Here is a 15,825-nt window from a genome sequence, read left to right as displayed (position 1 = left end):
AATAAGAATTTGGGATAGTAACAAGACATTTTGAGATACATTACTTGAAATTTTCAGACATAGTGGGAATTCTGACATAATAACTCAAAACTCTGAGGCATATAACTTAAAAATTTGAGATAACCTGAAATCTGAGGACAATAACCTGCAATTTTGATATAGTAATAATTTAAAATTTTGACTTAGCTTCTTGTGGTTTTTTTCCTGGGCCATTTGTAAACTATAACCTGTTTTGTTTCTTCATGTATTTCTGTAAAATATAAATCTGCTTGCAAATCTGTTCGTACATCTTCTTAGTAGACGATCTTCAGCGATTCCCTCGTCATTTGTCACGTGACTGACATGTTTACATCCAGGTTCTTCTCGTTTAACTTCCGGAACTGCGCAGTAGGAGTCAGCTGACAGTTGTGGTCAAGCAACCAGTGAAACATCTCAGCTGAAGAGACCCTGAACGGAGGAGGGGGGGAAAGCCTCTTTTTTGTCTCCAGAACCGTAACGGCCGCGGAGAAACGGACAGCCGTTACCTCCTTAGATACCCGGCCACGTCTTCCCGCCTTCCACGCAATGAGTATCAGCGCTCCGAGAGGCCTGGCCAGCTCGGGGCAAAAGCCCATCACGGAGATTCTCCACCCGCTGTCCGCCGCCGAGGAGCCGCTCTCCCCCGGGCCAGATGTCAACGTCAGCGGTGGAAGGGATAAGGTAGGATCTGATGGGGCTTCACCGACGGTGGGGGATGGAAAGAGGACGCTTACCCAAACAAAACCCCTCTTTGATTAAAGTGTTTTACGGCTGACGCCAGTGTTTATCATTCCCCCTGTTAATAAGTAGGAGAAAACCGATGCAAGTTTAAAGAGGAAACTGTGGAAAACACTCATTTCTGTTTGCATTTGAGGTTTTAGAGCACATGGCTGAACCCTCTGAGTCTGCCACTAAATCAGTGCTGAAACAGCAAATTCACCTAGTTTGGATATCTTGCCCAAATTAATCGACACAAACTCGCAAGTAAAACCGTATTTAAGATGGATTATGTGTGTACGTGGGCATGGCATCCATCTCAACCCCGGTGAGCTGAGTAAACAAAGTTGGGCCATCCAAGCATATCACATGGCTTTTATTCTCCCTGCTTCTGCTGCTGCTGTGTTTACTGTAGTAACAACTGTAGCAACCACTTTGATACTGAGGTTAATTATTGCCTACAGGAGATGCTGTAATACTGCCAGTATGAAGCTTCTTGGCATCATTATGGTTGTGGCTTTTCCTTGTACATGATTACCCAGGCCAAATGGGTCTGGCTCCTGTCAAACCATTTGTCCAGTCATTTTAACAAAATGGAAATGCCACAGGCTCCAGAGCAGGTCTAATATCATTCTATTTAGATAAGAGATCTTATTTTTCTTAGGATCTGGTGTATAATGTTAAACACCGAAATTGCATGCCTAAGGGTGCTTTTAGTTCCTTAAAGAAGCTGTAGGAAACAAACACCACAATAACCCATTAAGCATACTGCAGCTCAAGTGGTCTGAGTGGGAACTAATCAAAAGGGAACTGGACTCCTGCACCTCCCTTGCTGTCTGTTTTCAGGCTTCATAAACTCTGGTCAATGATGGAAGACTTTGGACAATCACAGGCTGTTTCAGACCAGATCAGGTGAACAGTACAAAGAGCAAAAAAGTGCAAAGGAAGTAGAATTCACTCAGGTAGAGTGGACAAACGCAAATGTGATGAGTCAAAGGTTCGATCCCAAAGTCTGTGGGGGAGATGGACGCCCAATCTTGAAAAATACACAAACATCCACGGCAAAAAAATTTGAGGGTGGGCAGGTGAGCAATAACACATCATATGTATAAAAAGATAATGACAGATGGAGGCTTTCTTTTATGATTAAAAATCCCAATTGCATCTGTCGGTGTGTGTACCGATGCAACAGATTTATCTAATAGGCGTGTGCCCATGTTGGTCTGTAGGGAGGGGTATGAAAGTGGTGCTAGATTGGATCAGTCACATAAAAATTGAAGTGCACATTTTCTTTATTACTGATTTTGATGTTCATTTGATTATTTTGAGGTCTGGGCTGTTGATAGGACAAAGCAAGGATTTACATTGTGTCACTTTGAGGTCTGAGAGAGAGTATGAAAGTGGTTGCATGAGCAAATTTAGCAAGTTCACAAGTGGCACAATTGCAGGCATTGGGACAGCAAAACAACTGATCACAGCAGCATAGGTCCTACTTGCTGCAGCTTTAACCTGCAAAAACAGGCACAGGTAGTTTGTGTTAACATAAACATGTATAATTTTTTTAAGTTGGCAAGTTCATATTTTAGGCGTGACCATAAGTGTTTAAAATATGCAAACATGTCCTTAAGGAGCAGCTGGTGTTATTTAGTGATAACAAAAAAAAGCTCAGGTGGAAATATTACATTGATGATGGTGAGGGTTAAATTCCATTCGGTGCTTGGTGACTCACTGACATGCTGTCGTGGCATTTGATGTATTTAGTAACACCTGTGCTCTAAATATCTGCTGATTGGCCACAATGCCGGGACTGGTTGTCACAAACATCTGTCAGCTCTGCCGTGTCTGTTAGACACATACAGTTTTCTTATTTTCCTCCTCACTGTCAGTGCGTACTGGACTCTCCTGTTGCTTATTAACATCAGCCCAATGCGATTATCTCAACTGTGATTACCAAAGCAGGTTAGCACCAAAGTGTTAAAAAAAAAAAAAGAGAATTTACAGCATCAGCGCCCGTGTGTGTGTTTTCTGTGTGCACAGCAATGAGTGAAAGCAGTGTGAAGAAACTGTGTGGACAAACTGAGGGAAAGCACTTCTTTTGACAGCGATTGAAGTAGAAATTTATCCACAGACCCTCTTTTTCTTTTTTTCTTTTTCTTTTTAAAGAAAAGGTAATTGTGCTTGAACATGAGCCTCTCACACAACGAAAGTAGTTCCTTTTCTCATGTGATGCCATAGAAGACTCTGACAGCCGCTGAGATTTGTCACCAGAAGTTCACAGAAAATCAAATGTTACATTACAAGTCCTCATTCCAGCGGTCCATAATAAAACTGTTTGTGTTATGTTGTTTCCTGCTAACAAAAATGATCCTTTGTGCAGTTTTTGGTTGCACCACTGATATTTTCACCCCTTATTTACATGTTTCTAGACAAGAATCAGAACAGAATTGGGGGAAAAGGCTTTTAGATACGCTGCCCCTGCTTCCTGGATCTGAATCTGGAGAAGGAACTGAAAGTATCAGAATTGGTTACCTTGGGGGAGTTTAAGTCCATCTTAAAGGAACGAGAGAATAACTCTTTTACTCAATGTGATTGTTTTTAATGTCGCTCTTAATTTGATCTGTTGTATATTTTTCACATGTTTGTATGGGATATTGTATTTGTTTTAAGTGTTATATACTTATGTGGTACATGTATTTTGACTTTTGTTGCCATGATGCCAGGTCTCTCTTGGAAATGAGATTTTTTTTACCTGGATAAATAAAGGACTAATAAATAAAAATAAAAGAATACATGCGTTTTCCTGCAATATGCATCCAAAAGTGCTCAACAAAAAGATAATAGAACAGCATTAAAATCTTCTCAACTTCAATTCCATGCCAGTACAGCTTTAATAATTCATGATCAATTTTCTCCCAACATACAGTGCGGGATATTGGCCCAGTGCACTCCTGAGACTGCACCTCTACTGTTAGCAGCACCTCTTAGTTAGTCTTCTAAACTATTATTTCTTAAGTAAGGCCCTTGGAAAGCAGTGACTTTTATATATTTACTTGGAAGATAAGATAAAAAAAAATTCTCAGTATTTCATGCCAGAGCTGTTTGTTTCCCTCCCATTATCCATCATTCAGTTAGGACAGTGTAGGAGATGTAGGATGTTTGCACGGGCCTAACAAGAGCGCCATTGACAGAGAGGGAAAAAAAACTGCAGTGGCAGCATCGGGATCTGTGTTTTACTCTTTGTTTGCAGAGTGCAGCATCTGTATTTTGGTGTCATGATGTTGTGGTTATCTGTTCACATGCAGGAAGTGGGGCTGACCAACGGGACGCCGGTTGAGACGCCGAGTCCGGCTTCTGCGTCCGTGCTGTTCAACAGGCTGCAGCTGGACGACGACTTGGACTCAGATGGCAGGGACCCCTACGCCGACACAGAAACCCACGACCTTTTCGTCACTGTCGACGACCCAAAGAAACACGTCTCCACCATGGAGACCTACATCACTTACAGAGTCTCCACCAAGGTCTGCTACAGGCTGGTGTCATGATAATGTGAACAAACTCTGTTTTATTTTATAGAAAATAATTGCTTAATTAAACTTTTATTTAGTGTTTTCTTGTATTTTTTTTTCCTTTTTTCTTCGACCTGCATTTAATGATGGCGCAGAGCTTTAATGCAGCTGCTGGAGGTTCTGAAAAATCCTGTGCTGTAGTGTTAAAATGAATATTTAATTAGAAAAACATACCAGTGAGGAAGGTGTAAGTTAAAGATACTCTGTGGTGTTTTTGACTTGCAGTGCATTGTTTTTATGACTGTGTAGCAGTGCAGCAGCACAGGTAGGGAAGCTACCTAACAAGGATGTAAACAGAGGAAAATACACTTGACACATTTGTATGGGCTTTGTCCACAGAGCACTTTAACAACTTAAGATGTGTAGATAGGAATCAGGCTTTTCTTGATGAAGCTGTGAAAGGTTACATGGTGACAGCTCATAGACTCTTATATATTGCAGTGGGTGTATTTTGTCTGTTTAATCACTGAGCCCCCTTTTTTTTTTTTTCTAAATTCAGTTTTCACATCTCTTAATTTCTGCTGTTTTAAGAGATGTTTTAAGAGATTGCTGTTGTTAACCTCCAGTTTAAAGCCACAGACACACTGATGTTTTATCTCAAAAATACTGTGATGTAGAAATGTACATTAGTTATAGTTGCCAGCTTTTGTCACAGGAGCAGCAGCAGGCAAGAGAATGTTGCCACCTCCAGACAAAGAGAGAAATGGATGCTGGAGCAGAAATCATGTGTTAAATCTGTTAAATCTACACTTTTATGTGTATATGAGTTTTTTTTTGTAAAGCTGTTGTTATTGCATTGTCCATTGTTAGAAAGGCATGGACACCAAATTCTGAACCCACAGTGAAACAAAGGGACAATTATGTGACAGATTGCCTGGTGCAATTTATTTTGCGGGTTTCGCGAGAAGGAGGGTAAGCCCGAAAATAAAAATCTAGAAAAATATTTGATATATGAGGCTAAAATTTCACAATGTATGTATGTCCACATTTTAAAACCATAAAGGTTTCAAGTAAATCAGAGGTGGTTGTGCAGAAAATGTTTAAATAATTTATTTGAGATGGAATGAACCGGTTAGACCTGAATTTGCTTGTGTCCTGATAAAACGGGTCGTTTCAGATACATGAACCTTTCCTGGAAAATGATATTCCGCAAGGGAGATTCTGTAACTTGTGTTTAGCGGGTGGATCCTCTGTTTTTTGTTTTTTGTTTTTTTTTTTCTTCAGCGCTTAATGACATAAACCGATTCAGTGGGGAGACATGTCCAAGCAACCTTTGACCCTTGATGTTCAGAGAGACAGGAAGTGCATTTTTGTGTGTGTACACATGCACTGCCTAGTGTGAATACTAAATGATTTTCCCATTTCTTTCTTTCTAAATTAACTTAAACTGTTACAAAATAACTCACAAACGGTGTAAAATTTACTCGGCCACAAAAGGCTGCGTTCATGGACCTGTTTGACTTTACCACCTTGTCACATGCTGGATTTTTCTAGCTCTTTCTTCCTTTTTTTTTATATGAAGAATTTCATTTAGAAATGTTTGTGTGTGTTCTTCCTCAGACAACACGGATAGAGTTTGACCTGCCGGACTACTCTGTTCGGCGGCGCTATCAGGACTTTGACTGGCTGAGGACCAAGCTGGAGGACAGCCAGCCGACCCACCTCATCCCAGTAGGTTACACGAGCTTTGTTGCAACCAGCTGTGCCACTTGCCAATTAGAAACCTCTCACGCTCTCTTTTGCACTCCGGTCTTGTCCCCGCTCTGCCGTCGTCCTCCCATCTCCAGCCGTTACCAGAGAAGTTTGTGATGAAGGGCGTGGTCGATCGTTTTTCCGAGGAGTTTGTGGAGACGAGGATGAAGGCCCTGGACAAGTTCCTGAAACGAGTTGCAGACCACCCCGTCCTCTCCTTCAACCCTCATCTAAATGCTTTCCTGTCTGCCAAGGTGAGATGGGGGTCTCCCATGAAGAAAAGCAGTCCCACTAATATATGAATATAGGTCAAAAAGAAAGGAAAATCATGAGTGCTGTTGCGTGATAAATGAAAATTCAAAAGGCTCAACCTCAGCTGTAAGCTTTCAGAAAAATATAAAACCACAAAATTTAGACCTCTTATTTCCTTGCTTAAAATGTCTTTAAGCAAAGTTTTTGTTGCTCTCTTTAAGACGAAAGACCTTCAAATGGTCTTAATCGCCACCAATACTCGATCTCCACTGAGAAGAGGAGAGGAGACACGATTACCATCATATTTTCTTTACTGTCTAACCTTTTGAAACTTATGTGGCTGCCTATTTATATCAAGATCATGCTGTTGCTCGCAGGACCTCAACAAACGTCAGGGTCTGGCCCTGCTATCCAAAGTGGGTGAGTCTGTGAAGAACGTGGCTGGAGGCTACAAGCTGCGAGTGCGACCTCCTGAGTTCTGCGCCATGGGAGAGTACCTGGACACCTTTAACCAGAAACTGGGAACCATCGACCGGATCGCTCAGAGGATCCTCAAAGAGCAATCAGGTAAGGGGCCGAGGAAATATTATTTAAGCATGATAATTCTTCCTCCTTCATCTATTTTCCAGAGAAGTCTGAGCACAGATGCCCTTACATGCCTTTCATCAGTCACCTGCCCAGCTTTTCTGGAGAGAATCTGAGGTGTTTGTAGGCTAGCCAGGGAGACATAACCTATTCAGAGTGTCCTGGCTGGCCAGTGGTCTTCTCTTAGCTGGACATGCCTGAAATACCTCATGTAGGAGGCGTAGGAGGCTCGTATCATCATCAAAAGTCCCCGACACCTTTGCTGTTACATATGGTGAACTGTTTATCTATTTTTTTCCATTCTAAATTAAACCCACAAAAGGAGAAATAATTATGCTGAATCATAAAAAAAAAAGAAGAAGCTAAAAACCAGAAGAGAAGCTTTCGTTTGTATAGGATGTTTTTATTTTACCAAATATATTAAACTCCATGCTGACCCTTAGATGTATAAAGCACTATGGCTGGATAAAGAGTTAAATTCTCTAGAGTTGCTTACCCCATTCGTGTATTTTAGGCACACGCAGGAAGCAGCCAAATTCATATGGTGCTGTGCTCTTTGCAGCGTAGCCTCAGTGACTATAGAGGAGCTATTTGTATGTTTACCACTGTGCTTGTGGTTACAGATGAACTTCATCGAGGCTACTTCTTCCAAATGTGTATTTTAGGCACCAGCAAGCAACGAGTGCATATAGTGCATTGGAGCTTGCTCTTTATATTACGTTTCTTGGCCATTTTGCTGGTAGCATTTTGTAGCATCAGCGTTTGAATTTCATGTGCGATCGTCCAGTCTGTACCGGGGACACAAGCAATGAGTTTTAGGATGAGTTGATATGCAGTATTGACTGTGGAGTGTGTTTGTTTGAAGAGGAATCCACAGACCTTTGGGCCTTGTGGTTGATAACTGCAGGCCTAACTCATGCATGAAAAGTGACTGTGTAAATAACTGCCACCAGCCACGTGAAGTGCTGCTCGGCACCATCTGTTCAAGTTGTAGACCAGTGGCTGTCCGCGGCGGCCTTGTTAGAGGAGATAAGATGGAAACTGATGACTGTAAATAATAAAGACCTGTGAGGTGATGGAGTGTAATCCAATCCAATTTTTTTTATAAAGCACTTTAAAATACCCAGCACAAGACCAAAGTGCTGTACAGAAAATAAGTTAAAAACAATAGTGTAAAAAAAAAACTATGCTTGTGGCTTTGCTGTGATTTATTTCCCAGCACTAGTACTCTGCAGTAACTCTGACTTTAAGAAGTCAGATCTGACCTAACCAACTCTTTCACCCCATCTCTCGACTAGAGTATCTAACTGAGCTACGCGAGTATGGTACAGTCTATGCCAGTTGGGCGGGGTCAGAGGAGGAGCTGCAGCGCCCTCTGGAGGGCGTGGCTGGCTGTGTGACGACGTGCTGCGGCGCACTGGAGGACATGAGCGAGAACATGGGCCAGGACTTTCTACCCGTGCTCAGAGAATACATTCTCTACATCGAATCAATGAAGGTAGGGAGTTGGTGGCACTAAAAACGTGTAACGTCTGCTTGATGTGTCAAGAAAAGGGAACAAAATAAAGTGTTCTAATTTCTGCTAATTAGTCCCCGGGTGTAGGTTAAACAAAAATTTAGCGTTAACTGTTTAGAATTTTTTGGACATTTTATACTAACTCATAGTAATTAATTGGCTGATGATAACATTCATGGCCAGATGAGGCCTGTTCTCTTGTTATTTCATGACAGATAAAAGATCAACATGAAGTCCAAAGAGATATGCAAGTGAAAAAAGCGATTGTTAGGCTGAAAAGACAAAGCGAGAGAGTTGCTTAACTTGCTTGAAAAGAATGAAAGCCCTGGCAAGCTCATCAAAACCAAAAGACCCGAAAGAGCACAGAAAACAACTGAAGTCGATGATGACAGAATTATTTCCATGGCCAAGAAAACCTCCCTTCACAACATCTAACTAAGCCAAGAACACTCTTGAGATGGTGCGTACATCATTGTCAAGGTCTAAAATCAAGAGATGCCTTCATGAGTGTAAATAAAGAGGGTTTACAACAAGACGCAAACCACTGGTTACACTCTGGAGCACGAGGACCAGATTAGTATTGGCCAAAAAACTTCTTTGCATAGATGAACCGTTTACCAGAATGATGGGATGATGGGAAGTGAAACAAAAACAGCTCCTGACCTGGAGCATACAACATCATCTGTTATGGCTGCCTGTGAAACCAGGGCACTAATGTGTATTGATGCTGCTGATAGACGAGCAGGGTGAATTGGGAGTCATACAGGGCCGTACACTCAGCAAAATGGGGCAGAACTGATCAGACAGTGTTTAACAGTACAAATGGATAATGACGCAAAGCAAAACAACCAGGGGGTTTCTCAAGGCAAAGAAAGGGAATGTTTTTAAAAGTCAACCTGATGTCACTCCAGAGCGTGCTTTTCAGTTACTGAAGGCAAAAAAACCCACTGAAGGATAAAATAAAGGCCTGGAAGGGAAACACAGCTTTTTGTGATGTCCATAGGTTCTACACTTTGGGTGGTCATTGACTGCAAAAGGGTTTCATGACAATCCTCATAAAATGATGTTAGCTTGTCCAGTTAGTTTTGAGCCTGTGGAGATGTGGGGTCTGTGTATAAACATAGCAATATTCCTCAACAGTTATTTTGTTAAACCAGAATTAAAGCAGAACATCTGCACTTCAACCACATCTCGACTGTGCAGGCAGAGAGAGGCAAAACTACAAAAACCGTGTCATTGTCTCAAACCTAGTGACAAAAAGAAGCAAACTTATGTGAAATTAAAATATTTTTGCCTGTTTCTTTCCAAACTAAAAAGAAAAAAAGATGTCTGGTTTGCTGAGCTAAAATTAGCAGAGGAAAGTTCTACTGAAGTTTTCCACTGTAAACACATTTATAGGTTTTGGATGGAAAAGAGTGGAAACGGCAGTTCTGCTCGGTTCGCAGGCACAAGCTTAAAAATGTGTAATGTTTAACCGTGGATTAGTTTCATTTATTTATAGCGGAGAACATAAGGAAGATACGCGGGGGCAGAAATTTACCCAGAACAGCATAAAGTGCGAGTCCTTCTGCCTGCACACAGTCGAGCAGCGACTGCTTTCATCACCTTTGAACCTGAATAGAGGAAGTATGGTGTGAGATTCTGCATGTGTCATGTCCTGTCCTCGCCAAGCTCCTGATTCAGCATCTCTGTCTCAGTTTAACAGTTTGCACATGTTGTCTTTCTTATAAAATACTTCGGACAGTGTCACATTAAGGGTGCAAAATAAAACGTATGACCTTCTCTGTCTGTTTACAGAATGTTTTAAGGAAGCGAGACCAGAGCCAAGCGGAGTACGAAGGCCGTCTAGAAGCAGCCGTATTGCGCAAACAAGAGGACAGAACGCCCGTGAGCCTTCCCCTTCCTTTCATCTGAATCTGCCGTTTCTGCATTTGTCACTTCTGGGAGCGTCTTTACTTTTCACTGGCATTCTTAGAATTGAAAACTTAATAAATTACAAGTTAAGAGATCATTCTTCAGGTGACCAGGTTAGATTTGTCGGATGTTAAATAAAGTTGTTCATTTTTATCTTTTGCCCATACAAACATCACAGGATTTAATACACACCCCATCCCCACCAACGCTCCTGCACCGCTCGAGCGGCGATGTTGTTTGTGATTCTTGTCCTGTAAATTAGTCCTGTATTATGTCCCCTATGGCTCCTGTAGCTGATGTTGTTTGTGTTATACCAGATACCAGCGGAGGTAGAGAAATGCCAGGACAAAATGGAGTGTTTCAACGCTGACCTGAAGGCAGACTGGGAGCGCTGGCAGAGCAACAAGAGACAAGACTTCAAGCAGCTTCTCACCGGCATGGCCGACAAAAACGTCACCCATTATGAAAAGGTACGCCTGTGTAATTTCTGTAAAAACACTCCAGCTTTTAGCCTCAGGCAGCACACGAGCTGTTCTTAAAGGTCACCGGAGACACTCCCACTGATACCAGTGTTTCCAGTTTTATAGTGGCATAAAGACTGAAAACAGTGGAGCAGTTAGGGAGACGCTAAATGATGTGCAGCCGTCGGGGGGGGGGAGGGTCAACAGATGACAAGAAGACAAACGCTAACCTCTCTCCAAAGTGATCCCATCTATTCATGCGTACAGAGTCTGCACTTAATTTAAGATATAAAAAACAGGTTCATTTTTTCAGTTTCTTATTATTTGAGTTTAAAAAAAAGTTTATGTAGACTAGAGAAATATTATTTAATGATGCGAGCACAACTCAGTATTACTATAAATGAACTTTAACTGTTGGTCGCCGTCGTTGCACTGATTACGCACAACTCTCACCTTGTTTTTGGTTTTCTCTACGTGGAAAACGCACATGCTTAGGATGAGCAGGCGTGCAGTCAGTCCACATAATTACCTCCTGTCCCGTTTTCTTGACTACAACTGTAGGATGTCATGAGGCCTAGGAAAGGTGTGAAAGACTTGCTAACAATATAATGATCTCAAGAAGATGGACTACAAATTCTCATCTTGTTTCTTTCATGTGCTTTAATTACAAAGGTTGTTTATTTGTTCTTCTCATGATCTCATGATCTTGTGTATGTTTATTTTTCAATGCATAAAAATAACAAACAGTATTTAGTTTGTTAGCCTTATCCTCCCTGAAATTTCTCTGAAACTGTTCAAGCGCATTCGCTCATTAGCCCGTAGAGACTGTTTTGTACTCATGTGTGAGTGCTAGAGCCATCTGACTTTTTTTTATTATCTGGTAGATCCTCAGCAGCCTCTGTGGCAGATGTGTGGAATCACTGTACAGATTTCTGAGCTCTCACTGTGAAAACATGACTTTTACAAACATAAATCTTTCAGAGCAGCCTCAGAACTCACCTAAATAATTCCAATCTTTCCCTTTTACCTCATTCTTTCCCCACGTCGGCCGACTCTTCGTCCTTCTCCGCCCTGCGCAGTGCCAGGCAGCGTGGGAGTCGCTCATAACTCTCCTCCAGGACAAACAGACTGAAGACAAAACGAGTGAGACGAACTGAAACATCTCTCTATCTCTTTCTCTCCGTCTCTCCACACACACTCTCTCGTTCATGCCACGGAAAAAGACCAACAGGGCAGCAGGTTTACCTGCTGGACTCGGGGCCCCTGTTCTCCTGTGAGATGATTCTATGAGGGGAGTCGTCTCCCTCTAAGATTTTGGTCCGCTAAGGAGGAAACATACGGTGCATTCGAGGACAGCTAGGAAAAGAGGAGAAACCTACTATGTATAGTTTTTGTTTCTTTTTTGACTTTTTCTACTTTATATTTCGAGTTAACAGTCGGTTGCCAACGCTGCTTTGTATTTATTTAACCGCAGTCTCTTACTCAACGCTCTCCCATTTTCATACTGAGAAAACTGTTCATGAAGGTGTTGCTGCTGTGTGGGTCTATGAAGTATCTTAGGTTTGTTTCAGATGTGTTCAAAACATCCTCAAGATGTTTTTTTTTTTTTTTTCTTTGTCCTGCCAGGTTGTAAAAGCCTCTGGGAAATACGACAGTGAATGAACAGGAATTTACTCTCTTGTACTCAAAGCACCACACCTGTTGTTTTTTACTCTATACTTTTACCAAAGGTCACAAACTTCACCCCTGTCGTTCCTGCACCTGTTATTAAAAATAACCCACAAAAATCAGGTGGTATGTGAAAAATGTTCAAGTGGGACCTCTGCGTGTTTTCCCTAAGGGACACTTTAGTATGTCTTGGTTTTTGTTTTTGTTTTTTGCTACAAACCCTCACAGATAAATGGAGATAAACAGTGTTCAGCGATGACGATGAAGGTGCCTACAGAAGAAAACAAGGTCTTGCCATCTATAAATCACCATTTTGGGCTATAATCTCTGGTCTCACTAACTCAAATTTATGAGAAAATAACTTGAAATTTTGAGATTATAACTCAGATTTTTAAGTTACAGGTAGCAAAAAGTTTTTTGTTTTTTTTTTTGTTTGTTTTTTTAAGTGATGCAACAAGCTTCTATGGGCGTCTGAGCTGAACGCTGAGGTTTGTCTGAGAGGTCACTTTGTGGAAGGTGGAGTTTTTAAGAGAACAGCGGCTCCACCTTGTGGCCAAGCTGTTAATAGTTTTCTCCCATGCTTTTGAAATGAGGGGGAAGTGAAGAAGTGAGCTACCTCTTTTGGCTTCTCTTGATATCGTCTTTCTCTCACCATTCCCATTTATACCCTTCCTCTTCTTCTTTAAGCAAAGACTTACCTCAGTTGGTGACGTTAACGGTGCATTTGGTTCATAATAATAAGGTAAAGGCTCCAGTGGTAAGAAGACGTAAATGCTTTACCATTGGATTTTTTTTTTTTTTTTTAATTAACTTATTATTATTTCCTTGCCTAAGTGATAAAACCCTGCACTGAAGCATGCATAACCATCCCTAAGAAAGCCATGAATCCTGAATATAAGGTGTCAGTGTGTTCATGCTGCTGGCTTACAGAGGAACTAAAACCTCTGGGGCTAGTGGAAAAATCCCTGCTGTGTCATGTTAAGAGTGAGACATTGCAAAAAACAAACAAACAAAAAACGACACCCTGAGCGATGCAACACATTACTTTAAATTCTTAAATTGCCTGTTTTAACCAAACGGGCTGAGACTGAGGTACTGAACAGCATGGAAACCCTCTGCGGTGCAGCTCTGTTAGCAATCTGCTCAGCTGTGACTCATGGGATAATGAGGTGGAGCCCTGTACGTGAGGCACACTTTTTGCATCACACTCCTTTATTATTTTCCAACTCCTGAATGGGAAAAATCCCCTCACTGCAATCATAATATTTAAAACTTTCTGATTTACTGCCAACACAGGAAAGCTTATTCTGCTTTCCTTTTACTCTGAAAGTAGCTAAAACCTGACCAATGACGCCCAGGCAGACTCAGTCATGTGACATTTCCACAGTCACCACGTTTTGTCCTCCTGTTGGTTAAGAGTTTCTCCTTCACTGACAGGATTTCCAGACTAGAGCTGCTTTCAGATTTTGTTACAATCAAGTAAAGTAGCCGTCACATTACTGAGCCTGCGCCTCCATGCAACCAAATGCAAGCGCTGCAGCATCCCGACGAGGCGTCTGCAGCTGCCAGTGAACTGGGTTTATTTTGTTCTCTCTCTTTTTTTATTGTCCTTATCTACTTTTGCCTTTCACATTTTACCCTTAAGCTTTAAAAGAGTGAAGCAGCTACTCTGTAACTAGTAGAAGTCAACAATGTGAATAAAAAGTATCTTTATGGACGGAGGCAGCTGCAGTGGAGCGGCCTATGGATGCACCAGGGCTAAAAGGGAAAATCCAAAGATTTACTACGATCATTTTTGCCCATACTGTTGTCCTATAATAACTCCATTGCATTTGAATAGCTCAAACCTTAGAGTTTGACTGTAAAGTTCTAGTAGTAGTCCACTAGTAGTGCTATTGAGCAGTATTTGTAGCTGCTCCCACATTGATTGTACTCATACAAACACATCAGGTGCCAGCTTTTATCAATTAAAGGGATCATACATCTGTTTATACTAAAGAAAACCCCAGATCGGTTTAAAAACATTAAATGTTTGCTTGTAGCTAAAACTCACTGAACCCTGAGTGCAGTTTGAGAAGTAACTGGATGAAATGTAGCATAAATATTACAAAAAAAACTAAAACAAATAAATATAATAAAGCTTGAAAAACACATTTCCTGTTCTGTTTAAGGTATAACATTGGTATCTGCTGAGGATTGTGAGTTGTTGTTGTTACTTGATTTCTTATCATTAGGCACTGGTGCATCTGTAGAGCATCGCTTTGGTGTAAATGAAGTAATTGACATGTGAGACACACATTTATGAAACTGGAGGGCATCTTTGGGATTTATATGAGTGCATAAAGATTTAAAAGGGATTAGAGATGTGCACGAACAGTGTAAACCTGCCACAACCAAAACAGATTTACTTTTGATGCACATTAAACCTCCAACAATAGCTCTGTTTAGTGTGATCAATGTTCTCTATTAGCCAGTGCCCTAGTATTATTATTATTATTATTATTATTATTATTATTATTATTATTATTATTATACTACATGTGCCTGCTGAATTGTTTTGCACTAAATATGTAGCTCAAGGCCCTGGCAGAAACTTCTGCTGGGGAAAAAAATTGTTTTTCTTTCTAATTTAATTTGCTGAAAAATTGAAAACAAACTGGTCTAAAGTCAGTTGAGACACATTCAAAAAATGCTGTATATGAAGCTGATTCAGGTTAAATCCTTCAAACAGGGACGTCTGTTATGAGCCTGTTGGAGGGGAGAGTTTTCATTCAAATATTTCCAGGCCAAACATCCTCCACCCCCAATGCCTCACTCTTCCTCTCATCGTCCCGGCAGCGTGGATTCGCACATGAAGATAAGATCTGATTTTCAGCACATGATTAATAAAAGCGACCAAGTCAGTCTAAACCTCAGATCACTTTTTTGTCTGTTATGGTTTTGTTTTTTTTTTAAAACCTCTGTTCCTCCTCATTGTGTGCTGTTTACGTTCAGAGCCCTTATTGTACATTTGGATGTTAATAACAATTTTGTTGTAATTATAAATAAGCTTGTACATTGATGTTGTTTTTGATGCAATTTATCTTTAACACAAATTGGGGTTTTTCTGATATATTGGACCAATAATAAAAAGAATGAGTGCATTTGATATTTTTCTGCTTCTGTAACTTTTCGTGTGTGTGTGTGTGTGTGTGTATTTATTTATGGTGCAACGATATTCGTATCGATATTGAACCGTTCGATACAGTGCTTTCGGTTCGGTACGCATATGTATGAACAATACAACACTTGTAATTTATTTTATCAACTTTCCTTCTGATGCTGTCTGTGTTGAGTGCTCAGTGGCTCTGCGTTCGACTACTCCGCCTAGGCTCGACAGTGCAGCCTAGGCGGAGTAGTCGAATGCAGATTCACTGAGCGCTCAACACAGACAGCA

General features: G+C 41.0%; 1 protein-coding gene across 2 annotated transcripts; it reads left to right on the top strand.

Annotated features, from left to right (window-relative positions):
• Positions 1-48: 48 nt before the first annotated feature.
• snx30 (sorting nexin family member 30) lies at positions 49-15,545 on the top strand. 2 transcript variants are annotated; one of them, XM_085413635.1, is made up of 10 exons: positions 49-699; positions 4,038-4,253; positions 5,862-5,972; positions 6,089-6,247; positions 6,623-6,812; positions 8,129-8,328; positions 10,144-10,233; positions 10,578-10,730; positions 11,801-11,864; positions 15,121-15,545. In XM_085413635.1, exons 1-10 carry the CDS (start codon positions 565-567, stop codon positions 15,255-15,257), a joined length of 1,455 nt encoding a protein of 484 aa, XP_085269761.1. In that variant the 5' UTR covers positions 49-564; the 3' UTR covers positions 15,258-15,545. The 2 variants fall into 2 exon arrangements, with proteins under 2 accessions (XP_085269761.1, XP_085269760.1); XM_085413634.1 differs by having other exon boundaries at positions 66-699; positions 11,801-15,124.
• The last annotated feature ends 280 nt before the right edge of the window (positions 15,546-15,825 follow it).

This window comes from Rhamphochromis longiceps, linkage group LG7 (genome assembly GCF_057381845.1).
Source record: "Rhamphochromis longiceps isolate RC_006_pf linkage group LG7, R_longiceps_female_GT1.1, whole genome shotgun sequence".
In the NCBI taxonomy this organism is placed as follows: domain Eukaryota; kingdom Metazoa; phylum Chordata; class Actinopteri; order Cichliformes; family Cichlidae; genus Rhamphochromis; species Rhamphochromis longiceps.
This window is presented reverse-complemented; position numbering and strand designations above follow the sequence as displayed.